At 37.8% G+C, this 26,768-nt stretch overlaps 3 protein-coding genes across 4 annotated transcripts in view; all 3 read right to left on the bottom strand.

The window, feature by feature from the left end:
- The window catches only part of LOC112829289 (olfactory receptor 5AN6-like), a 176,941-nt gene that overhangs the window by 28,250 nt on the left and 121,923 nt on the right, over positions 1 to 26,768 (bottom strand). The window contains exon 1 of one of the 2 annotated variants that reach the window (XM_025878771.2): positions 22,435 to 22,482. The exons of the other annotated variant lie outside the window; for it this stretch is intronic. Coding sequence (XP_025734556.2) covers positions 22,435 to 22,465 — 31 coding nt within the window. The 5' untranslated portion in view covers positions 22,466 to 22,482. Of the gene's footprint in view, positions 1 to 22,434; positions 22,483 to 26,768 lie in introns of those variants that run through there. 2 annotated transcript variants of the gene reach the window in all.
- LOC112829572 (ubiquitin-conjugating enzyme E2 N) lies at positions 3,360 to 4,821 on the bottom strand. The gene has a single exon (XM_025879246.2). It carries the CDS (start codon positions 4,790 to 4,792, stop codon positions 4,334 to 4,336), a length of 459 nt encoding a protein of 152 aa, XP_025735031.2. The 5' UTR covers positions 4,793 to 4,821; the 3' UTR covers positions 3,360 to 4,333.
- LOC112828954 (olfactory receptor 5AN1-like) lies at positions 20,577 to 22,562 on the bottom strand. Its single transcript, XM_025878190.2, has 2 exons — positions 22,435 to 22,562; positions 20,577 to 21,528 (listed from the first exon to the last, which is right to left on the bottom strand). The coding sequence occupies exon 2, from the start codon at positions 21,513 to 21,515 to the stop codon at positions 20,577 to 20,579; it is 939 nt and encodes a 312-aa protein (XP_025733975.2). The 5' UTR covers positions 21,516 to 21,528; positions 22,435 to 22,562.

The following is a 26,768-nucleotide window of genomic DNA, read 5'->3' as shown; positions in this document are numbered from 1 at the left end:
AGAAAGAAAGAAAGAAAGAAAGAAAGAAAGAAAGAAAGAAAGAAAGACCTAACTCTATGGTGCCTAATAAGACTCACTTCAGGTTTAAGGCCACACACAGGCTCAAAGAAAAAGGATGAAAAAAGATATTTCATGCAAATGGAAATGAAAAGAGAGCAAGGGTAGCTATACTTACATCAGACAAAATAGACTTTAGGGCAAAAACTGTTAAAAGATACAATGAAGGACATTATACAATGATAATGGCTTAATTTATCAAGAGGATATAACAATAATAAATATACATGTACCCACCATAGAAGCACCGAAGTATGTATTAAGCCAATACTAACAGAACTGAAGGGAATAATAGACAAAAATATAGTAACAGTACTCCACTTTCAACAATGGGTAGATCATGCAGACTAAAAATCAATAAGGAAACATTGGACTTGAAATACGCCTTAGACCAAATGGAGTGCACTGCCATATACAAAACATCCAACAGCAACAGAACACACATTCTTCTCAGGCACATATGAAACATTCTCCAGTATGTTCTTGGGCCACAGAACAAGTCATAACAAATAAAAGAAGACTGAAATCATATCAAGCATATTTTCCAACCACAAATTGAAAACAGGAGAAAACCTGGAAAATTCACAAATATATGGAAATTAAACAGCATATTCCTGGACAACCAATGGGTCAAAGAAGAAATCAAAAGAGAAATGAAAAATATATTAAAACAAATTAAATAAAAATTAAAACAAATGATATGCAACTGATGAATTATTGAACACTACATCTAAAACTAATGATGTACTATATGTTGGCTAATAGAATTTAAATTTAAACAAAATGAAAATGGAAACACAACATACCAAAACTATGGGATGCAGCAAAGTAGTTCTAGGAAGGAAGTTTATAGAAATAACTGCCTACATTAAGAAAAAAGAAAGATCTGAAATAAACAATCTAACTTTACACCTCAAGGAACCAGGAAAAAAAATGAGAAACTAAGCCCAAAGTTATCCAAAGGAAGGAAATAACAAAGATCAGGCCAGAAATAAATGAAATGGACACGAGAGAAACAATTCTAAAAAGGTCAATACTATAATAAAAAGGTAGGCAAGGAGGAGCAATATGGTGGAGGAGTAGGAGACCTAAATTTTGTCTGGTCCCAGGAATTCAGCTAGATATTATCAAACCATTCAGAATACCTAAAAACTCAACAGGAGATCAAAGAAAAGAATAGCAGCAATTCTATGAACAGAAAATTGACCACTTTCTGGAAGGTAGGATGTGCAGAGAAGTGAATCCGAGGAAATATTTGGGAAGATAGACTGTGGGGGGAGGGACCCTCTGTCAGCCAGCTACTGGCAAGTGATAGAGCAGTGGAGCACAAACTCAGAACTTTTAGAAGTCTGCTCTGCTAAGGGACATTACTCCAATGGCTAAGTGGGGGGTGGAACACTCACAGGGACAGTGTGCTCTCAGGACCCTCGGGATCACAGGAAGACTGGGGGTGCCTGAGTACGGGAGAGCTCCCAGGTATCAGAGCAGGAAAGCTGGTTGCAAAGACAGAGCCAAGGATTGGGTTCTCAGATAGGAGTTGCCATAAACTGTGATCTGGGGCACAGTCGGGACCTACTCTTCGAGCATGGACCCAACAAGTGGCAGATACAGGGAGACTCCCCTTCCACCCCTGGGAGGAGTGGCAGGGGAGCGAGCCACAGGAATCTGCTGGGTTTAAAAACTCCAAACAGGGTCATGTGCCAGAGATAGAAATGCTCAGTCACAGGCTGGGTGAGCATGGAGTGCAGCCGGAAACTACAGAGATAGGAGTGATTGACTACTTTTCTCTGAGGGCCCACTGAGGAGTGGGGCCCCCTGAGCTCTTGGCTCCTCTGGGGCCAGAGATTGGGAGGCTGCCATTTTCAGTCTCATCCTCTAAAGCTGTATGGAAAGACAGGGAACAAAATCTACTGAGAGCAAACCCAAGCAGATGACTTAGCCTGACCCCTGGCAAGGGCGGTGCAATTCTGCCTGGGGCAAAGACGTTTGAGAATCACTTTAACAGGCCCCTCCCCCAGAAGATCAGCAAGGATATCCAGGCAAGATCAAGTTTAGAGATCAATGAGAACTGCAAAACTCCAATGCTAGGGAATATAGCACATAGAATTCATGGCTTTTTTCCCATGACTCTATAGTCTTTCAAAGTTAATTTTTTTAATTTTCTTTATTTTTTCTTTTTGTATTTTTTTAAAATTTTCTTTCCTCTTTCAACCAACATCTTATCAATTCCTTTTTAAAAATCTTTTTTAGGGTGTTATGCACAAACAATGAATCATGGAACACTACATCAAAAACTAATGATGTAATATATGGTGATTAACATAACAATAAAAAAATTAAAAATAAAATAAGATAAAAATCTTTTTTAATTTTCATTTCTACAGTCATATTCTATCCTTTCATTGTATTTAACCTTATTTTTTGTATATATATATAGGTTTTTCTTTCTTTAAAATTTTGGGATACAGCTTCTTCTAATAGATCAAAATATATCCTAAATCTAGTGATTGGCTTTGTTCTATTCTCCCACCTGATCACATTCTCTCCTTTTTTTTCTTTATTTTTTTCAACCAACTTATCAATTCCTTTTTTAAAATCTTTTTTTTTATGTTGAAAATGTAATTTTAATAGATAATTCTTCATCTTACATAGGAGCACAGTAAAATACACCACATTCTGAAGAAACTCCACAAGTTATGAGAATCAAGAGTGGGGCAAATTCAGACGGGCTACAATATCCATTACCTTAAATTGTGAGAGACAAAGGTTCCAACCTGCGGGTTAACATTTACATACTCAGGACTGGCTACACTGATGACTTACAAAGAACAAGGATAGGGAATTCGATATGGAGAAGGGTGGGAAAGAACAGTTTTTTGAGGGGAGCAACTCTGTCAATGCAGAAAAAAATTACTGAATATCACAACAGGAGCTCCCATAGCAAATACTGAAGGATGAAAGAATCATTACTGAGGATCTGATACTCTCAAAGGAAGAAACCTTTCAGATGACACTTACACAAGGTGGCTGCTTGAGATCTGCTCATCAGGTCTATAAGGAAGCCTCATAAATGCCTCAGCAACCCCAAATGATTATCAGATTGGTGTTTCCTAGTAGCACATACCAGTGGTTACACAGGAAGTTTCCAGACAAGAACTAAGAAAAAGGTCATATCCCAAATGCCAGACACAAACAAATGTGGCACAACATGTGAGTCCTACACAGTCACAACTGCCGCTTTGCTGTGACTCTCCTGTACAGTAAGTTTCAAACATCATGGCAAGACACCTATGATCATCTAATCAGACAACACAAACACATTTATTCAAATTTCTAGGAGGTAAAAAAAATATCAAATACCAATGCTTTATGCATGCTCAGGGCCAGCTTATAAATACTCCGTTCAGTGACATCTTAACACAAGTTTGCATCAGGGAAAAGAAACTGGCAAAATCCACCTCCTGCCGGATCAACTTGTCAGATGGTGAAGACCAAAAGAGAATGTTCCATCAGTTTTAATTTTTAAATACGATTGTCACATTGGGAAAATGAAATAAACACAGTAAAATAAACTGTACAAAGGCAAAGTAGAATAACAAAAAATATTTTACTAAAACATAAGATTTACAGAAGTTTCCAGACAAGCCATACAAAATGGTCACAAGCTTTTTCTTGAAGGAAGGATTCTACACTTGACAGCAAGTCACAATGGTATTAGTGAGGGCTGTGATGTTTGTTTAATGTTCCCATTTTGGTTCAAACAATCAAGCTTGTCCATCTACAGCGTCTAAATAAAGTTAGACTTGGCTAGAGAGCATATTCTAAAGAACTGGTTAGCTGCTTTTAACCAATACAATTAGATCACCACAAAAGGGGGGAAAGGAGCCCAAAAAATTAAAATAAAACTACCTCTCCCCCTCAAAAAAAGTAATAAAGAAAAACACCCACACCCCTGCAGCTAACCCTGACAACTACCTTCATTCACAGTGCTTTATACTCAAACCATGATGGGGAAATGAATAAAAGCAGAGAAGGGCCACTGCTTTTAAACGTTTCACAACAATCCGGATGGTACTTCTAGCCTCTGCTCATGCTTTACAACAGTGAATCAGGACAAGACATAGGTTTGCTAATGTGCATTTAATCACCAAAGGACTGAAGATGTCTGGGCTTTTATTCTGTAATGTTTCTAAGACTGTGTCCATTAAATGCAAACAAAAAAGGAAGAAGTCTTGGCAGAACAGGAGAACAGGAGAACTTGATGATCAGATCGATTTTAAATATTATTCATGGCATATAGCCTAGTCCATGCTCTAGCTGTTTCTATGGCTTGGGCTTCGTTGGTCTTCCACTGCTCCGCTACATCATTTGCTAATGGATCATCTGGATTGGGAGCACTTAACAAAGCCTGGATCGATAGCAGAACTGTGCGGATCTGCAGTGCTGGGGACCACTTATCTTTCAAAATATCTAAACATATTCTTCCCAACTTGTCTACATTAGGATGATAAATTTTGGTCATCAAACGTACTTTAGGGGCTGCCATCGGGTATTCTTCTGGTAGGAATAGTTCAAGCTTAAAAGTCCCTCCCTCAAAGGGGGAATCCTGGGGGCCAGTAATGACCACATGAAAATAACGGGCGTTGCTCTCATCTGGTTCTGCTTTAATGCCAGGAACTGGTTCTGCCAGCAAACGCTGGGTTTCCTTGATAATCCTGCGGGGCAGCCCGGCCATCTTGTCAGATCCCGAGTTCGGCCTCTGGTCTCGACTTTAAAATCTTTTTTTTATTTTCATCATTACAGTCATATTCTATCCCTTCATTGTATTTACCCTTATTTTTGTATATATATAAGTTTTTCTTTCTTTAAAATTTTGGGAGGCAGTTTCTTCTAACAGACCAAAATACACCCAAAATCTACTGTGTGGCTCTGTTCTACTCACCAGCTTGATCATATTCTTTTTTTTTTTTCCTTTTCCCCCCGGTTTCAGAACTCTTCTGATTTGTTTAGTGCATATGTTTCTGAGGTTGTTGTTACCCTTTTAGCATTTTGTTCTCTCATTCATCTATTATTCTCTGGACAAAATGACCAGATGGAAAAACTCACCTGAAAAAAAAGAACAAGAGGCAATACCAATTGCCAGGGACCTAATCAGTATGGACATTAGTAAGATGTTGGAATTAGAGCTCAGAATGACGATAATAAAGATATTAGCTGGTCTTGAAAAAAGCATAGAAGATACTAGAGAATCCCTTTCTGGAGAAATGAAAGAACTAAAATCAAACCAAGTCGAAATCAAAAGGCTATTAATGAGGTACAATTAAAAGGAAGGCTCTAACTTCTAGGATAAATAAGGAAGAAGAGAGAATTAGTGATATAGAAAACCAAATGCTGGAAAATAAAGAAGCTGAGAAAAAACGAGATAAACAACTACTGGATCACGAGGGGAAAATTCAAGAGATAAGTGATACCATAAGATGAAGAAACAATATTAGAATAACTGGGATCCCAGAAGAAGAAGAAAGAGAGAGAGGGGCAGAAGGTATATTGGAGCAAATTATAGCAGAGAACTTCCCTAATTTAGGAAAGGAAACAGGCATCAAAATCCAGGATGTACAGAGAACCCCTTTCAAAATCAATAAAAATAGCTCAACACCCCGACATCTAATGCTAAATGTTACAAGTCTCAGAGACAAAGAAAATCCTGAAAGCAGCTTGGGAGAAGAGATATGTAACCTACAATGGTAGAAACATTAGATTGGCAGCATACTTATCCACAGAGACCTGGTAGGTCAGAAAGGACTGGCATGAAATATTCAGACGCACTAAAAGAGAAAAATATGCAGCCAAGAATACTATATCCAGCTAGGCTGTCATTGAAAATAGAAGGAGAGATAAAACCTTCCAGAACAAACAAAAACTAAAAGAATTTTCGAACACCAAACAAGCCCTACAAGAAGTATTGAAAGGGTTCCTCTAAGCAAAGAAAGAACCTAAAAGTAACATGGACCAGAAAGGAACAGAGACAATATACAGTAACAGTCACCTTACAGGCAATACAATGGCACTAAATTCATATCTTTCAATAATTACCCTGAATGTAAGTGGGCTAAACGCCCCAATCAAAAGACACAGGGTCTCAGATTGGATAAAAAAAAAAACAAGATCCATCAATATGCTGTCTGCAAGAGACTCATTTTAGACCCAAACTCACCTCCAGATTGAAAGTGAGGGGGTGGAAAACGATTTACCATGCTAATGTGCATCAAAAGAAAGCGGGGTGGAAATCCTTATGTTAGACAAATTGGATTTTAAACCAAAGACTATAATAAGAGATGAGGAAGGACACTATATCCTACCTAAAGGGTCTATCCAACAAGAAGTTCTAACAATTGTAAATATCTATTCCCCTAACATGGGAGCAGCCAATTATATAAGCCAATTAATAACAAAAGCAAAGAAACACATCAACAATAATACAATAATACTAGGGGACTTTAACACCCCCCTCACTGAAATGGACAGATCATCTAAGCAAAAGATCAACAGGGAAATAAAGGCCTTAAATGACACACTGGACCAGATGGACTTCACAGATATATTCAGAACATTCCATCTGAGAGCAACAGAATACACATTCTTCTCTACTGCACATGGAACATTCTCGAGACTAGATCACATCCTGGGTCAAAAATCAGGTCTCAACTGGTACCAAAAGATTGGGATCATTCCCTGCATACTTTCAGACCACAATGCTTTGAAACTAGAACTCAATCACAAGAGGAAAGTCGGAAAGAACTCAAATACATGGAGGATAAAGAGCATCCTACTAAAGAATGAATGGGTCAACTAGGAAATTAAAGAAGAATTTAAAAAATTCATGGAAACCAATGAAAATGAAAACACAACTGTTCAAAATCTTTGGGATGCAGCAAAGGCAGTCCTAAGAGGAAAGTATATAGCAATACGAGCCTTCCTCAAGAATCAAGAAAGGCCTCAATTACACAACCTAACCCTATACCTAAAGGAGCTGGAGAAAGAACAGCAAATAAAGCCTAAACCCAGCAGGAGAAGAGAAATAATAAAGATCAGAGCAGAAATCAATGAACTAGAAACCAAAAGAACAGTAGAACAGATCAACGAAACTAGGAGCTTGTTCTTTGAGAGAATTAATAAGATTGATAAACCCCTGGCCAGACTTATCAAAAAGAAAAGAGAAAGGACCCAAATAAATAAAATCATGAATGAAAGAGGAGAGATCACAACCAACATCAAAGAAATACAAACAATTATAAAAACATATGAGCAACTATATGCCCGCAAATTAGACAATCTGGAAGAAATGGATGCTTTCCTGGAGACATATGAACACCAAAACTGAACCAGGAAGAAATAGAAAACCTGAACAGACCTATAACCACTAAGGATATTGAAGCAGCCATCAAAGATCTCCCCCCAACAAAAGCCCAGGGCCAGATGGCTTCCCAGGGGAATTCTACCAAACATTTAAAGAAGAATTAATACGTATTCTTCTGAAACTATTCTAAAAAACAGAAATGGAAGGAAAACTTCCAAACTCGTTTTATGAGGCCACCATTACCCTGATCCCAAAACCAGACAAAGATCTCATCAAAAAGGAGAATTACAGACCAATATCCTTGATGAACATGGATGCAAAAATTCTCACCAAAATACTAACCAATAGGATCCAACAGTACATTAAAAGGATTATTCACCACGACGAAGTGAGATTTATCCCTGGGCTGCAAGGTTGGTACAACATCCACAAATCAATCAATATGATACAATACATTAATAGAAGAAAGAACAAGAATCATATGATCCTCTCAATAGACGCAGAAAAAGCATTCGACAAAGTACAGCAACCTTTCTTGATCAAAACTCTTCAGAGTATAGGGATAGAGGGCACATACCTCAATATCATAAAAGCCATCTATGAAAAACCCACAGTGAATATCATTCTCAATGGGGAAACTGAGAGCTTTCCCCCTAAGGTCAAGAACACAGCAGGGATGTCCACTATCACCACTGCTATTCAAGAAGTTCTAGCAACAGCAATCAGACACAAAAAGAAATAAAAGGCATCCGAATCGGCAACAAAGAAGTCAAACTTTGCAGATGATATGATACTCTATGTGGAAAACCCAAAAGACTCCACCCCAAAACTGCTAGAACTCATACAGGAATTCAGTAAAGTGGCAGGATATAAAATCAATGCACAGAAATCAGTGGCATTCCTATACACCAACAACAAGACAGAAGAAAGAAAAATTAAGGAGTCGATCCCATTTACAATTGCACCCAAAACCATAAGATACCTACGAATAAATCTAACCAAAGAGGCAAAGAATCTGTATTCAGAAAACTAGAAAATGTTCATGAAAGAAATTGAGGAAGACACAAAGAAATGGAAAAACATTCCATGCTCATGCATTGGAAGAACAAATATTGTGAAGATGTCAATGCTACCTAGAGCAATCTACACATTTAATGCAATCCTTATCAAAATACCATCCACTTTTTCCAAAGAAATGGAACAAATAATCCTAAAATTTGTATGGAACCAGAAAAGACCCTGAATAGCCAGAGGAACGTTGAAAATGAAAAACAAAGCTGGTGGCATCACAATTCGGGACTTCAAGCTCTACTACAAAGCTGTCATCATCAAGACAGTATGGTACTGGCACAAAAACAGACACATAGATCAATGGAACAGAATAGAGAGCCCAGAAATGGACCCTCAACTCTATGGTCAACTCATCTTTGACAAAGCAGGAAAGAATGTCCAATGGAAAAAAGACAGTCTCTTCAACAAATTGTGCTGGGAAAACTGGACAGCCACACACAGAAGAATGAAACTGGATCATTTCCTTACACCACACACAAAAATAGACTCCAAATGGTTGAAAGACCTAAACGTGAGACAGGAATCCATCAAAATCCTAAAGGAGAACACAGGCAGCAACCTCTTTGACCTTAGCCACAGCAACTTCTTCCTAGAAACATCGCCAAAGGCAAGGGAAGCAAGGGCAAAAATGAACTATTGGGACTTCATCAAGATAAAAAGCTTTTGCACAGCAAAAGAAACAGTCAACAAAACCAAATACAACTGACAGAATGGGAGAAGATATTTGCAAATGACATATCAGATAAAGGGCTAGTATCCAAAATCTATAAAGAATTTATCAAACTCAACACCCCAAGAACAAATGATCCAATCAAGAAATGGGCAGAAGACACGAACAGACATTTTTCCAAAGAAGACATCCAAATGGCCAACAGAAACATGAAAAAGTGCTCCACATTACTTGGCATCAGAGAAATCCAAATCAAAACCTCAATGAGATACCACCTCACACCAGTCAAAATGGCTAAAATTAACAAGTCAGGAAATGACAGATGTTGGCGGGGATGTGGAGAAAGGGGAACCCTCCTACACTGTTGGTGGGAATGCAAGCTGGTGCAACCACTCTGGAAAACAATATGGAGGTTCCTCAAAAAGTTGAAAATAGAGCTACTGTACGACCCAGGAATTGCACTACTGTGTATTTACCCCAAAGATACAAATGTAGGGATCTGAAGGGGTATGTGCACCCCAATGTTTATAGCAGCAATGTCCACAATAGCCAAAGTATGGAAAGTGCCAAGATGTCCATCAACAGATGAATGGATAAAGAAGATGTGGTATATTGGGGCACCTGGGTGGCTCAGTTGTTAAGCATCTGCCTTCGGCTCAGGTCATGATCCCAGGGTCCTGGGATGGAGCCCCGCATCGGGCTCCCTGCTCAGCGGGAAGCCTGCTTCTCCCTCTCCCACTCCCCCTGCTTGTGTTCCCTCTCTAGCTGTGTTTCTCTCTGTCAAATAAATAAATAAAACCTTTAAAAAAGAAGATGTGGTACACACACACACACACACACACACACACACACACACACACACACAAGGAATATTATGCAGCCATCAAAAGGAATAAAATCTTTCCATTTGCAATGACGTGGATGGAACTGGAGGGTATTATGCTGAGCGAAATAAGTCAATTAGAGAAAGATATGTATCATATGGCCTCACGGATATGAGGAATTCTTAATCTCAGGAAACAAACTGAGGGTTGCTGGAGTGGTGGGGGGATGGGCGGGATGAGGTGGCTGGGTGACAGACATTGGGGAGGGTATGTGCTATGGTGAGCGCTGTGAATTGTGTAAGACTGTTGAATCATAGACCTGTATCTCTGAAACAAATAATACATTATATGAAAAAAAAAAAAAGAAGAAGAAGAAGTAGATAGCAGGAAGGAAAGAATGAAGGTGGGAAATCACAGGGGGAGACGAACCATGGGAGACTATGGACTCTGAGAAACAAACTGAGGGTTCTAGAGGGGAGGGGGGTGGGGGGATGGGTTGGCCTGGTGATGGGTATTCAAGAGGGCATGTACTGCATGGAGCACTGGGTGTTATACACAAACAATGAATCATGGAACACTACATCAAGAACTAATGATGTAATGTATGGTGATTAATATAACATAATAATAATAAAAAAGGCATAATCCATATAACTCATGCTTTAACTGTTACAGACAAAGTGAATTAGGTAAAAGAGTCATAAGTCATACAAGTTTATCAATTTCCAGTGCCTACAAAAGTGACAATAGAAAGCCATTTTCAATATTTCAAAAGTTAATGAAAATGTGTACATTTCCATTATACCACAGAGAGATTTTAAACTACCAAATTCCTCTGCTTTGCAGGAGAATAGTGGCAATTTACTGTTGCTTCTTTATTTCAGACTCAGAGGAAGATTTGATTATCTTTAATAAAAATGAAGAAATTACTTATTAAGAGAGAGGTTAATGGTGCCTGGGTGGCTCAGTTGCTTAAGCATCCAGCCCATATTTCAGCTCAGGTCATGATCTCAGGGTCATGGGATTGTGCCCCACTTCAGGCTCTATGCTGGGCAGGGAGCCTGCTTGGGATTCACTCTCTTCCTCTCCCTCTGTTCCTCCCCACCTCTGCTCAATGCTCTCATTCTCTCTCAAAAAGAAAGAGAAAGAGAGAAAGAGAGGTTAAACCATTACTTGCCCATGGTGTGTCTTTTGATTGAATTTCTTAATCCCTCTGAGCCTCATTTTCATCCTGTATAAAGTGGAATCAATGGCTTGTATTCTTCATACTGTGAGAAGGTCAAAAACAGATAAACATATAAACTTCAGATTCTGTGTTGATAATGACTAGGTGGGAGCTCGAAGGAACCAGTCCTTCATCTACTGTGGGTCTCTCTGCTACAGAGAATCATGCAGGTTGTCCAACCAAGTCCAATGCTCACAAAATACAGGTAATTAGTAAAATAATAATAATAATAATAATACTTCCTTTATACTTAGTTCTTTCTCTAAATTCAGATGCCTGTTTTCTTGCAAAATATGCCATAAGCCTGTATGTGTATTTTTTTATGTTTTCATTTAAATTCCAGTTTGTTAACATACAGTGTAATATTAGTTTTGGGTGTACAATATAGTGATTCAACACTTCCATACAATACCCAGCACTCATCACAGTAAGTGCCCTCCTTAATCCCCATCACCTATTTCACCCATTCCCCTCACCCCCCCCTCCCCTTTGGTAACCATCAGTTTGTTCTCTACAGTCAAGAGTTTGTTTCTTGGTTTGCCTCTCTCTCTCTCTTTTTTCCTCTTGGCACTCATTTATTTCATTTTGTTTGCATTTTTTAGGATTTGAGAATGATTTCTTGTTATGATGAACCAGAAATACAAGATTCTACTGAAAACTGGGACAGGTGACAGAATATGGTTGAACTTAATTAAACCTTCTTCGATGTGGCCTCTTCTCTCCCTTTAGTTGTGGAGTTTGATCTGTCGGTCTTCAGGTCTATTTCTGGGGTATTTAGGATGATTTGATAGTAATCTAGTTGTGGTTTTGGGATGAAGTGAGTCGATGGTCCTCCTACTCTGCCAATGGGTTTTGAAACCAAACCTGTTCTCCTGTTTTGGCTCAGGAGAAATTTAATTTCCAATTATTAATTATACTGATTTACTCTTGTTGCATAACAAACCACCCTAAAACTCATTGCTTACTGCAACGTTCATTTATTGTCACTTATGCATCTTCAGGCCAGCTGATGGTCCACTGGGATTTAGCCAAACTAGACTGATTGGCTGAGATTCTGACAATTTTGAGGAGGCTTAAATTGGTGACTCCTCTAAGTTGGCTAGTCATTGTGCAACAGCTGCTTTAGGTTGAGCTTGGCTGAGACACCTCTGAACCATGTGTCTCTTTTCCTCTTCCTAGGACCAACAGCCACCCAGGACATGTTCTTCTCATAGCAATGGCAGAAGCACAAGGAAGCAAGTGAAAACACACAAGGCCCTAAGGCCTATGATGAGAACTGACACTCTGTCATTTCTGTCAACTAAAGCAAATCACTAAAGCAAAAACCATATGTTTAAATTCAATCTTTGTCAACTCTGGGTCTTAAATTGATTGGATGTAAAATTCATGTAATTTTAATTGTGGTACCACAGCTTTCTTTTTGCCTTTTTGACAGTTAACTTCATATGTTTTGTGGCTGTTGTTCCAATGCAGTTATTTTATGACTATTACATCATCATTATAAATTGGAGTTCTTTTTTGTCAATACTTGAATTAGTTCACTCTTTCTCTTAAATTCTATTTTGCTTAAACTAATACTGCTACTCATTTATAGTAGTTGTTTCTATACGCTATATGTGTCTTCCCCCATCATCTTGTATTTAATTATTCTGAGTCATTTGCTTTTAGGAGTATCTTTAATAAACAGAATATCATGGTGGCTGGATTTTCTTTTAACCCAGTGAGACAACTGAATTTTTGTTTGTCTAATTAGTAGTGTTTCTGGGGTCTTTAGCTCTCTAAGAAGTGAGTTTAACACACACACACACACACATATCCTCTTCTTGTTCTTGACTGTCTTTTTCTGTTTGGGTGTCATAGTTAATTGTTCTGGTTTTTGTTTGTTTTTGTTGTTGAAGTTCTCCTGATTATTCCTCAGCTCAAATTCATTTAGTACTATTTCAAGTAGAAGAGGTCAGTAGAGAATTACCAAAGCTTCTCCCTCACTTCCTTCCACATAAGACCTTTAGTCTAATGTAATCAGTACAGTGACATTAGAAATTTCTCAAATTTCCTGGCATGTAGACTCTCATTATCTCTCATTTCCAGTAGAAATAAAAATTCACTATTTGCAAATTTTACAAGTCATTTTAGTGGAAATGTAATTGGGAATGAGCAAGACACCAGGGTAAAACCTGCCATCTTGTCTAGAATCCTCCATAGTTGCATTAAAAAAAAATACAGCACATTTTCAGTTTTAAAAAATTATAAAATGACTTAAGGGAGTAATGTCAGTATCACTGTGACAGAAGACATTTTCCTTGTTATCTCTCACTTAACAATTAAAAATCAGCATTTATCTATGAACAAAAGTAGGTTTGGGGAGTAGTAGGATACAGCATGATCTGCCAAGGGGCCTGGGAGGAATCTTTCCTACCTGTGCATCAGATAATAGGTAGACAGACCTTGGTGTGGGCTGCAGAACCAGACAAAGCCAGCAAGTTGGCCCGAATCCCTCTCAGCCATGGTTGGGGAAAACCACGAGAGTAGTTGGCTTGGGCAGAAACCCACAGATGAGACAGAATTTACAGAAGGCCAACATTAGGAGATATTTCAGTACTCAGTTGGAGAAAAAAAAAATGAGTTTGAATCCACTGGAGAAGGTAAGAGGAACTATGCCAGTACCACCCCTCCAAAAAGGCAACACAGTACAGGACTGAACTAACCAGCAACAATCTTTCCCAAGGGGCAAAGGGAGAATGGTGAGTGAGTGCCTGGCTACCCTAGTTGTGTAAACTTATTTCTCTCTTACAGCACCTAGAATATTGAGGCAGGACCTCCATGACAGGGTAAGGAGAGTAATCAAAAACCCACCAATACAGAGAATAGATTCTCCAGTGAATTTTGTCAAATATTTCAAGAACAATTAACAAAAATCTTTCTCAAAATATTCCCCAAAATTAAAGAGGAGAGAAAACTTACAAACTCATTTTATGAGACCAGAATTACCCTGATACCAAAGCCAGATAAATACACTACAAGAAAAGAAAAATACAAAGCAATATTCCTCATGAATGTAGATGCAAAAATTCTCAACAAAATACTAGTAAACTGAATTCAACAATACATTTAAAAAAATCATGCACCATGAACAACTGGGATTTATCCCTGGGATACAAGGATGGTTCAACATACACAAATAAATGTGACACATCATTAGTAAAACAAGAGATAAAAGTCATATGGTCCTCTGAATAAATGAAGAAAAAGCATTAGACAAAACACAATACTCTTTTATGATAAAGACTCTCAACAAATTGGGTATAGAAGGAACACACCTCAACATAATAATGGCCATATTTGACAAACCCACAGTTGACATACTCAATGGTGAAATATTGAGAGTTTTTCCTCTAAGACCAGGAACAAAAAAGACTGCCCACTCTCAACACTTTTTTTTTCACACATGCATGATTGACAAAGCCACTCTTATTCAACATAATATTGGAGTCCTAGCTAGAGCAATCAGGCAAGATAAAGAAATAAAAAGCATACAAACAGGAAAAGAAATAAAATGGTTTCTATTTGCAGATGATTTGATCTTATATATAGAAAATCATAAACAGTCAAGCAAAACACTCTTAGAAGTAACCAATGAATTCAATAAAGTTGCAGGATATAAAATCAACATACAAAAATTATTCTTTTTCCATACACTAACAACAAGTCATCTGAAAAAGAAGTAAAGAAAACTATCCCATTCACAACTGCATCAAAATAAATAAAATAGTTAGGAATAAATTTAACCAAGGAAGTGAAAGACCTACACAATGAGAACCAGAAGACATTGATGAAAGAAATTGAAGAAAACATAAACAAATGGAATGATATACCATGTTCATGAATCAGAAGAATTAAAATAGTTAAAATCAATACTAACCAAAGCCATCAATAGATTCAATACAGTACCTATCATAATTCCAATGGCATTTTTCACAGAAAAAACAATCCTAACATTTGTATGGACACACACACACACAAAAAAACCCCAAATTACCAAAGCAATCCTGACAAAGAACAAAGCCAGAGGCTTCCCACTTCCTGATTTCAAACTATGCCACAAAGCTATAATAATTAAAACAGTATGGTACTAACATAAAAATAGATACATAAACCAATGGAACAGAATAGAGAGTCCAGAAATAAGCCCCCCACTCACAGTCAATGAATATTTGACAAAGGAGCAAAGAATGCTCAATGGGGAAAGGATAATCTGTTCAACAAATGGTGTTGGAAAACTGGATAACCATATTCAGGAAAAAAATGGACCCCTATCTTAAACCACCCACAAAAATTAACTCAAGATGGATTAGAGGCTTAAACATATGACCTGAACTCATAAAACTTCTAGAAGAAAATATGAGGAAGAAGCCCCCTTGGCATTGGTCTTGGCAATAATTTTTTCTATGTGACACCAAAAGCACAAAAAATAAAAGCAAAAATCATCAAGTAGGACTACATCAAATTAAAATCTCTGCACAGCAAAAACAAACAAAAACAACAACAACAACAAATCAACAAGATGAAAAGGCAACCTACGAAATTGGAAAAATATTTACAAACCATTTATGGTTAAGAGGTTATCATCAAAAATATATAAAAATGCATACAACTCAGTAACAAAAAAATACTAATCTAATTTAAAAATGGGCAGAAGAAGTTAATAAACATTTTTCCAAAGAAGACATCCAAATGGCCAAAAGGTACATAAAAGATGCTCCATGTCACTAATCATCAGGGAAATGAAAATCAAAGCCACAATGAGATACCACTTCATACCTGTTAGAATGGTTATTATCAAGAAGAGAAGAGATAATAAGTGTTGATGAGGATGTGGAGAATAGGGAATCCCAGTGCACTATTGTAGGAATGTAAATCCAACTAGTATTAAAAACGGTGTAGAGGTCCCTCAAAAAATTAAAAATGGATCTGCCATATGATCCAGCAATTCCACTTCTAGGTATATATTCAACAGAAATAAAAACAGGATACTGAGAAGATACCTGCATTCTCATGTTTATTGCAGCATTATTCACAATAGCCAAGATATAGAAACAACAAAAGTGTCCATCAATGGATGAATGGATAAGAAAATGTGGTGTGGGGGCACCTGGGTGGATCAGCTGGTAAGGCATCTGCCTTTGGCTCAGGTCATGATCTTGGGGTCCTGGAATTGAGCCCCGCACCAGGCTCCCTGCTTGATGGGGAGCCTGCTTCTCCCTCTCCCCCTGCCCCTCCCCTAACTTGTGCTTTCACTCTTGTGCTCTCTCTCTCAAATAAATAAAATCTTTTTTTAAAAAAGATGTGGTGTGTATAGTATGTATGCAGGTATGTGTATATATATGAAATTATATACGATATATATTCAATTGTGAGAAAAAAGGAAATCCTGCTATTTGCAACATCATGGATGGAATTTGATGGCATTAAGCTAAGTGAGATAAACCAGGAGAAAAAAAGACAAATACTCTATGATATCACTAGTATGTGGAATCTAAAAATGCTGAACCTATGGAAACAGAATAGAATGGTGGTTACCAATGAGAGATGATGGACTCTGAAAAACAAACTGAGGGTTCTAGAGGGGAGGCGGGTGGGGGGATGTGTTAGCCTGGTGATGGGTATTAAAGAGGGTGCGCACGTTCTGCATGGAGCACTGGGTGTTATATGCAAACAATAAATCATGGAACACTACATCAAAACTAATGATGTAATGTATGGTTATTAACATAACAATAAAAAATAAAAGAATGGTGGTTACCAGGGGCTGGGTGGCAGAACTGGGGAGACATTTGTAAATGTACAAATTTGCTCTTAAAAGACTATTAAGTTCTGGAGATCTAATGCACAGCATAGTGAATACAGTCAACAATACTGTATTAGATACTTCAAAGTTACTAAGAGACCAGATCTTAAATGTTCTCACCACAGAATAGAAATGATAATTATATGACACAACAGAATTGTGTCTAATGCTACCAGCAGTAATCATATTGCAACATATAAAGGTATCAAATCAATATATTGCATACCTTAAACTTACACTATGTCATATGAAAATTATGTCAAAAAAATAAATTTTTAAAATAAAATAAATTGCAAAATGATATTAATGTAACTTGTGTTTTTTTAAACTTCATTCCTACCTACTGTCATTCAAATACCTTCCAAATGTTACCTACCTCCTAGATTGTTGCTGGAGGGGAGGTAGGCAGGGGAATTGTTTAAATGGGTGATGGGTAGTAAGGAAGGCACTTGCTGTGATGAGCACTGGGTGTTATATTTAAGTGATGAATCACTAAATTCTACACCTGAAACTAATAATATACTATATGTTAACTAATTGGATTTTAAGTAAAAACCTAAAAAAAAAGGAAATGTTAAGTATGCTAAAATTCATGGTCAACTTTTCATCCTTATGGGGCATGGCTCCCCTCTGCACATTCAAACCACTCCACTTTGTTAATTACTCTGACTATGGGGAATGCGCTTCTCTTTTGGAAATAAATCCTACAAAATGAGGTCAAGCCCCTCCTCCTGACTGAATTTTCCATGGACTCTCTGATAATCCACATGAGTTCTTAGTCTTTTCAAGTCCCTTAGTCTATGGGTCTGTTTCAATCATCTTACATTGAACTATACCAAAAATGTAGAATTTATTATTTTATATATGGGTCTGTCTCCTAGCTAGATATGAGGACAGGAAACTTTCCTAATTTTTTTTCATCCTTACCACCCACCTTGATATATTTATCTAGCAAACCCTTAGTGAGGGCTGGCAGATTTACTGTTCCCATGTGATACTACATGGCAAAATCTCTGTGCAATTACTGTGGGCAAGCTAAACTGTCTTTTTAGTTCCATAGACTGACCTAGTTTAGAATATGTGGTTCATCTAAGAGTAGAATCTGGCATATACCATTGGTCTAAATGTTCTTCAGGGGCAAGTCTGAATAATCATGTTTTATTTTCCCCAGGTTTTTTCTTTAAAATAATATTTTAACGGCATTTCCCATCAGTACCTCTAGCTAATGGTTTTCAACAGCAGCTGATGAAAGCAGTTGTTGGAAGATAGCAGTTCCTGGGAACCTAATCCATCCACAGCAGCTCCCAGAAGGTTAACTTTCAGTCACCATCAGCAGCTTTTATTCATCACCTCCCTGAGCTCATCTGAACCCATCAAAAGTTAGATCTGTGCAGTATTATGGAAATATCCTCCACTATTATCTAGCAGAGTTTTGTCTCCTGATGAAACCCTCATAGTACCTTAGCAACAGACTTCCCATACATTCTTATACATATGTAATGAGCAATGCCACAAGAAACATACTTTTACCTGGACTGGGGGCCCAAACATCCTTTATTTGTATTACAGTTTTCTTGGCATGGGGTAAGCCCCCACACTCCCTCCTAGAGATTTCAATAATTCCCCTTGTCTCAATCCTATCCAAATGTAAACTCCTGGAAGGTCTGACAAAGGCTTTAAATATCTCTTCATTTAAAGTCTTTAATTCAGAGGCGCCCGGGTGGCTCAGTCGTTAAGCGTCTGCCTTCCGCTCAGGTCATGATCCGGGGCTTTGGGATGGAGCTCTGCATCGGGCTCCCTGCTCCGCAGGAGGCCTGCTTCTCCCTCTCCCACTCCCCCTGCTTGTGTTCCCTCTCTCGCTGTGTCTCTGTCAAATAAATAAATAAAATCTTAAAAAAAAAATAAAGTCTTTAATTCAATAGAATAATTCATGTGATTCATCAAAATTGAGAACCAAAAGCATTCATTAAGAATCCATTAAATTGGGGTGCCTGGATGGCTCAGTTGGTTAAGCAGCTGCCTTCAGCTCAGATCATGATCCCAAGGTTTGGGATCAAGCCCCCCGTATCAGCCTCCTTGCTCAGCAGGGAACCTGCTTCTCTCTCTGCCTGCCACTCCCCCTGCTTGTGCTCTCTCTCTCCCTGACAAGTTAAAAAAAAAAAATCTTAAAAAGAATCCATTAAATCTCTGAGGATAATATGTAAATGTAATGACATCTGGTTTTTATCATTTGGTTAAAGTCTGAGCAATCTAGCAAGTCAACAGTTAGTGTTGGGACACATCCTGTTCCTCTTTTTAACCAGACCTCTAGGACCAAATGTTTCGTTTTCTCCTTCAGACAATAGAAACTAACCAGAGTTCAGAACCCTGCCTATCCCACTATTTCCTCTCCTAGCCCTTGAGGCTTCCTAGAAAATATCAGTATTAGAGTAACTCTGACCATCTACTCCATCCGTTGTATCACCCACACAACCATAAATTTCTACGACATGAAATATTGAACACACACAAGAAAGAATGTATACCAGCTTTCCATATTTGTTCCTAGTCTCTGCAAATATTGAACATTCAGTAACTATATTATTACAATGAATTCTCAGACAAATCTCCTCACACCAAATTTGAACAGATGCTTAAAATACCAGAAAGAATTTGGTAGTGTATCCCATTCACTATGTCAATCGAGGGCAAATTTTCCAGATTTAATGGAGGAAAAAAAGAGAAGTTTGAGTCCTACAATATCTGAAATTGCTATTAGTTGACAAGAATTTTACACATCACCACCCATCAGAAATCCACATTGGACATGAGATGCAAGAATTAAAACATCAAACTCATAAGTAAATGGTACTGAAGGGATGTCATTTTTCATTCCATTCCTCTTTATGATTCAAATCACCTCCTGCTTCCTTAGATTACACCTGGTGGAGACTGGGATGTGACCAAAAACTTAATAGGTAACTAGTCCTGAAAGAGGCCTTACACAAACATTAGCATCTCAAATTGCTCTTCCCAGGAGACACAACCAGGCCAATTGCATAGCTTTGTTTCTGTTCGAAGGCACATCCCCTCTCTCTATTTATTCCCATTATGGTCAGAAATACAGAACAAACATCAATCACCCTCTTGTCTGGATTATGCTGCATCAAAATATTTGGGAGACAAGATCTATACACTCCTGGGGACCTCCATCAGGTATCACTCCTTTACGATCAGAGGTCTGAGACTGGACAGGGCTCAATCTCTGAAGCAAAAAGAAATGACAAGTTTCTAAACCTTAACATTTTACAAATACTTGCAGACTATTAATAAATGATGAGGTCACTCCTCATGTAGGGTGAAAATATGAACCTCCAGGACTTAAAGTTATTGTGTTTGTGTGGAATCAAGTCAGCTGTCAGTCCATTTGGCATATTATCTGTGTCAAATTAAGCTTTCTTTATCCAAAGTATGAATTTTGTTAGAGTCCATTCATGTGCGTATTATTGGGGGGTAAGGTTTCTGATAGGACAAATCTGGACAGGACCTCAACAGGACCATCTCTTCTTTTGTAACCTCTTCAAGGCATCTTTGATTTCCTTGTTCCTCAGACTGTAAATCAAGGGATTCAACATGGGAATGGCCACAGTGTAGAATACTGATGCAAATCTGTCAAAGCTGGAGGAACCACCAGAGATGGAACTTAAATAGACAAAGACACTTGAGGTATAGAAGAGGGAAACCACTGTCAGATGAGAACCACATGTGTTGAAAGCCTTGGACCTGCCTTTAGCTGAAGTGATCTTCATGATGGAGATGACAATATAGCCATAGGATATCACGATAATGAGAGCATTTATTATCCCAAAGATCATTGCTAATATAGCAATCAACAGTTGTCCAAAGAAAGTGTCAGTGCAGGACAGGACTAACAGTTGGGGCATGTCACAGAAGAAGTGGTTGATGACATTAGGCCCACAAAAGTGGAGCTGAAACATGGTACATAACTGGGATATAGAAGCAGAGAGTCCAGCCAAATAGGATCCCAGCACCATCCGAATACAGAGGGTGGGTGACATGATTGCTGAATAGAGAAGTGGATTACAAATGGCAGTGTATCGGTCATAAGCCATGGCTGTCATGAGACAAGACTCACTCAGTCCCATGGTTGAAAAGACAAAGTACTGAACAGCACAACCCATAAAGGTGATAGTTTGCTGCTCTTGGAAAAAGTTGGAGAGCATCTTGGGAGCCGTAGAGGTCACATAGCAGATATCTATGAAGGACAGATTACTGAGGAAGAAGTACATGGGCGTGTGGAGGTGAGAGTCCATCCTTATTAAGATGATGAGGCACAGGTTCCAAGTCAGAGTCAAAATGTAGATCAGCAGGAATACAGCAAAGAGCACTGCTAGGATTCTGGGAAAATCAGAGAATCCCAAAAGGATGAAATAAGTGATCTCTGTAATATTTCCTCCCCCAGTCATTGGCTTGCTGCTTCTAAAATCAGAAAAGAGAGAAGAGAATGCACTGCAGACTCAGGTGGAATGACAGCATTACAATTCTCATATGTACAATTTTTTTCCTCCATTGAGTGCAGAGAAAGAAGCAATGCCTCCCTGTCCTGATGAAAAGACCCAGTTTTCATCTCAAATTGCCAAGAAGTGCCTTTTTAAAAATGCTTCAGATTCTCAATTATTTCATGGGTCTCATGAAAATTAAAAGATACTTAAAAATTAACAACTTTTAAAAAAAAGCAATAGAAACCTTGTGGTTCTTATAAATAAGGTAAGAATCATTTATCAAAATTATGTTTTTAAAAGACCTCTGATAATTCAATATATAACTGTAGCTCTATAATAGCAAAGCATAAGTTGCATCATTGTAGAATAAATTTGGAATAGCTCTTCTCCCCCAGATGGTCATCTAGATAGAGTTCTTAAATTTCTTATTTTACCCATAAGAAAAATAACCCTGTTTATAATAACTTCTCAAATGTTTTAACAAATATATTTTTAAAAAATCTCCCAAATGGCCTGGAAAATTACATCATAGTATGTAATTCTGATAATATTCTCTTGGGGTACAGCATATGTGTCAATAAAGTTATGGAATAAGTTTTCTTAGGGAAGCCTTCATATGAACTATTCCATACAGAGGCTAGCACAACTCACTATTGCCCCAACTATTGTCTCAGTTTTAGAGTATTTTGTTTTTTAGGAAACAGCACAGTACTATAGTTAAGATTCAGACTTTGGAGTTTTAGTTCTGAGCAACATCATCAAGATGGTACCATAGGTCATTCCTGACATCACTCCCCTCCCCAAAAGAACAACTAGCAACTATTCACAGACAAGACAACATTGTGAAAATCCTAGGACATGCGAATGAGGCAGAAACACCTACCTTGGATTACAGAGACCAAGAAGGACCACATAGAAGGGTAGAGGTCAACCACACTCTGATAGTATTGCCACTCTCCCATGCTGGCACAGTGCCATATCAACAGGGTAGGGTCCCTTTTGCCTGTGGTTTCCCCAGTAAAAAAAAAAAGAGATCCCAAGGTGGATATCCAGCTCCCCCAGAACTGTAGGTCACTTCTTGGGATATTCATTCTGGTCTTGCCCCCTGGGGGTCACAGGGGAATCTGTGGGGTTTGACCACTGGGAATCAGATTGTGATGGAGGCAGGGGCAAGACTTACAATAACCAGTGTTCAGATCTTGGCAGACTGAGTTCCTATTTGCATTGGCACCAAAGTAGAAATCCCAACCAGAGGTGGCCCCATCAGACTTCCAGGGAATTCAGTGGGTAGTTCTGACTGATTTAGGATCTGAAATGGCAAGCTTTCTGGACCTGAAGTTTGTTCTGCCACTCTGCACAGGCAGGAAACTAATTCATAGGCCCGTCTACTGCTGAGTGTATCCTCTCAGGCCCAGCCCAACCAGGAAACCTGGCCAGAGCACCTAGAAAGGAACATAGTTCAGCAGCCAGCAGTGCTGCCCAGCTGCAGAGCCAGGACAGTGGCTTCATTTGTCCAGGGAACTAAACACACAGTTCTGCCTGATTCAGAACCTAAAACAATGAGCCTTGTTGGCCTTAGAGCCTGTCTCCCCACTGTCCAGGCAGAAAAAACAATTCATAGCCCCATGTGCTGTTGAGTATATCCCCTACCATCATCCAACCAGGAAGCCTGGCCAGAGCTCCTGGGAAGATGCAAAACCCAGAAGCACTCTAGCAGAGAGTCCAGCCAATGGCTTTATACATTTAGGTGCAGCCTAGAAACAGAATCATGTATACACAGTCAACTAATATTTGATAAGAGAGCCTAAAATACTTAATGGGGAAAGGACAATCTCTTCAATGAATGGTGTTGGGGAAATTGGATATTCTTTTGCTAAAGAACAAAACTAGACCCAAATCTTACACCACTCACAAAAATTAACACAATATGAATTGACGACTGAAATCTAAGACCTGTAACCATAAAACTCCTAGAAGAAAACACAGGGGGAAAACTTCTTGACAGGGCTTGGCAGTGATTTTTTTGGATATCGCACTTAAAGTATAAGCTAAAAAAATTAAAAATAAATGAGTGGGATTATATCAAACTAAAAAGCTTCTGCACAGAAGAAATGATAAAATGAAAAGGTAACCTATGGAATGGTAGAAAATATTTTCAAACCACATATCTGATAAGAGGATAATATCTATGGCATCTGGGTAGCTTGGTCTGTTAAGCGCCTTACTCTTGGTTTTGGCTCAGGTCATAATCTCAGACAGTGGGATCGAGCCCTGCATCAGGCTCCATGCTCAGCATGGAGTCTGCTTGAGATTCTTGGGATTCTTTCCCTCTTCCTCTCCCTCCTCTGCTCTCCCTCCCCCCTCTCGCTCTTTTTTCTCTCTCTCAAATAATAAATAAAATCTTTTAAAAAGAGAGGTTAATATCCAAAATGTAAAACAAATTCAAACAACTTAATAGCAAGAAAATAAATGGTCCAATTAAAAAATGGGCATAGGACCTGAGTAGATATTCTTCCATGGGGACATCCAATGGCCAACAGGTATATGAAAAGGTGCTCAATATCACTCATCACCAGGGGAATGAGATATCAACTCACACCTGTCAGAATAACTATCACAAAAAGATAAGAGATAACACATGCTGGCAAAGATGTGGAGAATAGAGAACACTGTGCAATGCTATGGAAATGTAAATTGGTATAGTCACTATGGAAAACAGTGTGGAGATCCTCAGAAAATTAAAACTAGATCTGCAAATGATTCAGCAATTCCACTTCTGGGTATATATCCACGGGAAATGACATTAGTATCCTAGAGAAATATTTGCACCCCCATGCTCATTGCAGCATTATTTACAATACGCAAGACATTGAAATAACCTAAGTGTCCATCAAAAGATGAATGGATAAAGAAATCATGATATAAGTATTGTATTATATTGTTGTATATATTATTTATGTTAATATTCAATATTATATATATGAATATATAAAGAAATCCTGGCATTTGTGACAACCTGGATGGCCCGTGAGAGCACTATGCTAAGTGAGATCAGTTAGACCAAGAAAAACAAACATCGTATGATCTCACTAAATGTGAAATCTAAAAAAAAACTGAACTAATTGAGACAGAGATCAGATTTCTGATTTCCAAGGGCAGGGAGTAGGGGATGGGGGAATTGGGTAAAGGTGGCCAACACTTCCAGTTATAAGATAAATACGTTCTGGAAGTGTAATGTGCAACATAATGACTATAGTTAACGATACTATATTGTGCATTTGAAAGTTGCTGAGAAAGATCTCAAAAGTTCACATTGCAAAGAAGAAAACTATAACCATGCAAAGTGATGAATGTTAACTAATTTGTGGTAATCATTTTGTAATACATACATATATCAAATCATTATGTTGTAATCCTCAAACTTATACAATGTATTCTGTCAGTTTTATCTCAATAAAATGGAAAAAAGTTTTAATTTTGATACCATCTCACTCTAAGAACTTGTCCCAGTGGCTTAAACACACTAGATATGATTTACTCACAACAAATTGAGGACAAGAACCCCTAAACTATAAGGTTAATGGGACAGTTATCTGAGGAAATTCATGCAAATTTTCAGCATGCAATCAAGTACACATTAATTGTTCAATAGATGTTGGCTATTACTATCGCTGATTGCTTAAGATAACCATGAAAGACAGTTGTGCCTGTGGATAGGCATGCAAGGGATACTAGAGTTTTATAGGTTAATTTCGGGAAATTCCTGAGACATCATCAGTCCTGTAGACAGTCAGGCATCCTTGCCTTTAGGCAATATAGATTCAGACCTTGTGTAGAAGCAAGTAAAAGCACCAGGGGCCATGGTAAATTATTTAGTTTTCTTGAGTAAAACCAGGGAAATTATTTTCTATTTCGTTTTCTTGAGTTCAAATAGACTTGGGTCAATTGGCAACAAGCATCAAGCTATGATGGGCCTTGACGTCAAGAATATGTCAAAGTATATATTTTCAGTTACCAAATACTACAAAGGTATATTTCATATTTTTGGTTGATAGAATCAGCATGTTAGAACTCACTAACAGATTTGTAATGGATACCAAATATTGGCTGTGCTACATACCCAAACTGTCCTTCCTTGAGATGAAATAGTAAATAACAGCCAAATAATTTTAGGTAAAAATTAATCATTAGAAAGGACTTCAATTTTCAGATACTAAAAAGTATTATAATCGTGGATAATTCATTATTCTTATAAAAACAGACATGTCAAAAGAACAAATATATATATTTAAGAATAAATTTAAATAATGGTAAAAATTTAACATGACAAATTTAGTATTTTTTTAACTTTGGAAAGTAAGTTTTCTTTTTTTGTTTTTAAACTACCATTTATTTTAACTTTATTTATTTTCTATATTATTTTTTTGAGTAATCTCTACCTCTACACCCAACTTGTAACTCAAACACGTAACCTCAAGTTCAAGAGTTACAAGTTCTACTGACTGACTGGTGCCCCACAAAATTAGTATTTTAAATTGACAGAGAAAGGATAAACTCTCCCATAAATGGTCCGTGAAACCTGGCTCACTATAAATAAAAAGCATTAAAGAATAAATAAATATGCATTTATATAATCCTGGGATGGGAAAGAAAGTTCTGAAATATAACAACAAGCCAAAAACTCTCAGAAAAAATAAGATATAAAAATTTAAAACTTGCTTATGGTTGAAGAACCCATTATATAAAATACTTTTAAAATACAATTGATGAAATGAGAAAAACAGTCAGAAAATATAAAAAAGACACTAAGGATATGACTTTAATATGAAAGATATTAATCAGTAAGGGATGGGCACTCACATATACTGATGATGAGTGCACACAAAACAGTTTTATCTTTCTGGATGAAAGAAATGCTTCATATAATATCTCTGTCTTTGTGTCTCTCACTCTCTCTCTCTCTCTCTCTCTCTCACACACACACACACACACACACACACACACACACACACACACGCAAATACCCATGTGAGACGATTACAAATGCCAAAAGTAATGAATGGTATGATTTTGATTTCCTTCTTTAAAACTCTTTGTATTTGATCAATTTTCGACAACCCCTGTATTTATAGGAAGAAAAGTTATTAAGATATATAAATCCTTAAAAGTAAGCACAGAATAAGAGAGAAAGGGAGAGGGGAAGGGGAAATGAAGGGG

This window comes from Callorhinus ursinus, unplaced genomic scaffold (genome assembly GCF_003265705.2).
Source record: "Callorhinus ursinus isolate GAN/ISIS: 27379988/994484 unplaced genomic scaffold, GSC_fseal_2.0 scaffold21, whole genome shotgun sequence".
Taxonomy (NCBI): Eukaryota; Metazoa; Chordata; class Mammalia; order Carnivora; family Otariidae; genus Callorhinus; species Callorhinus ursinus.
Note: the sequence above shows the minus strand (reverse complement) of the source record. Positions and strands in the feature narration are given on the sequence as shown.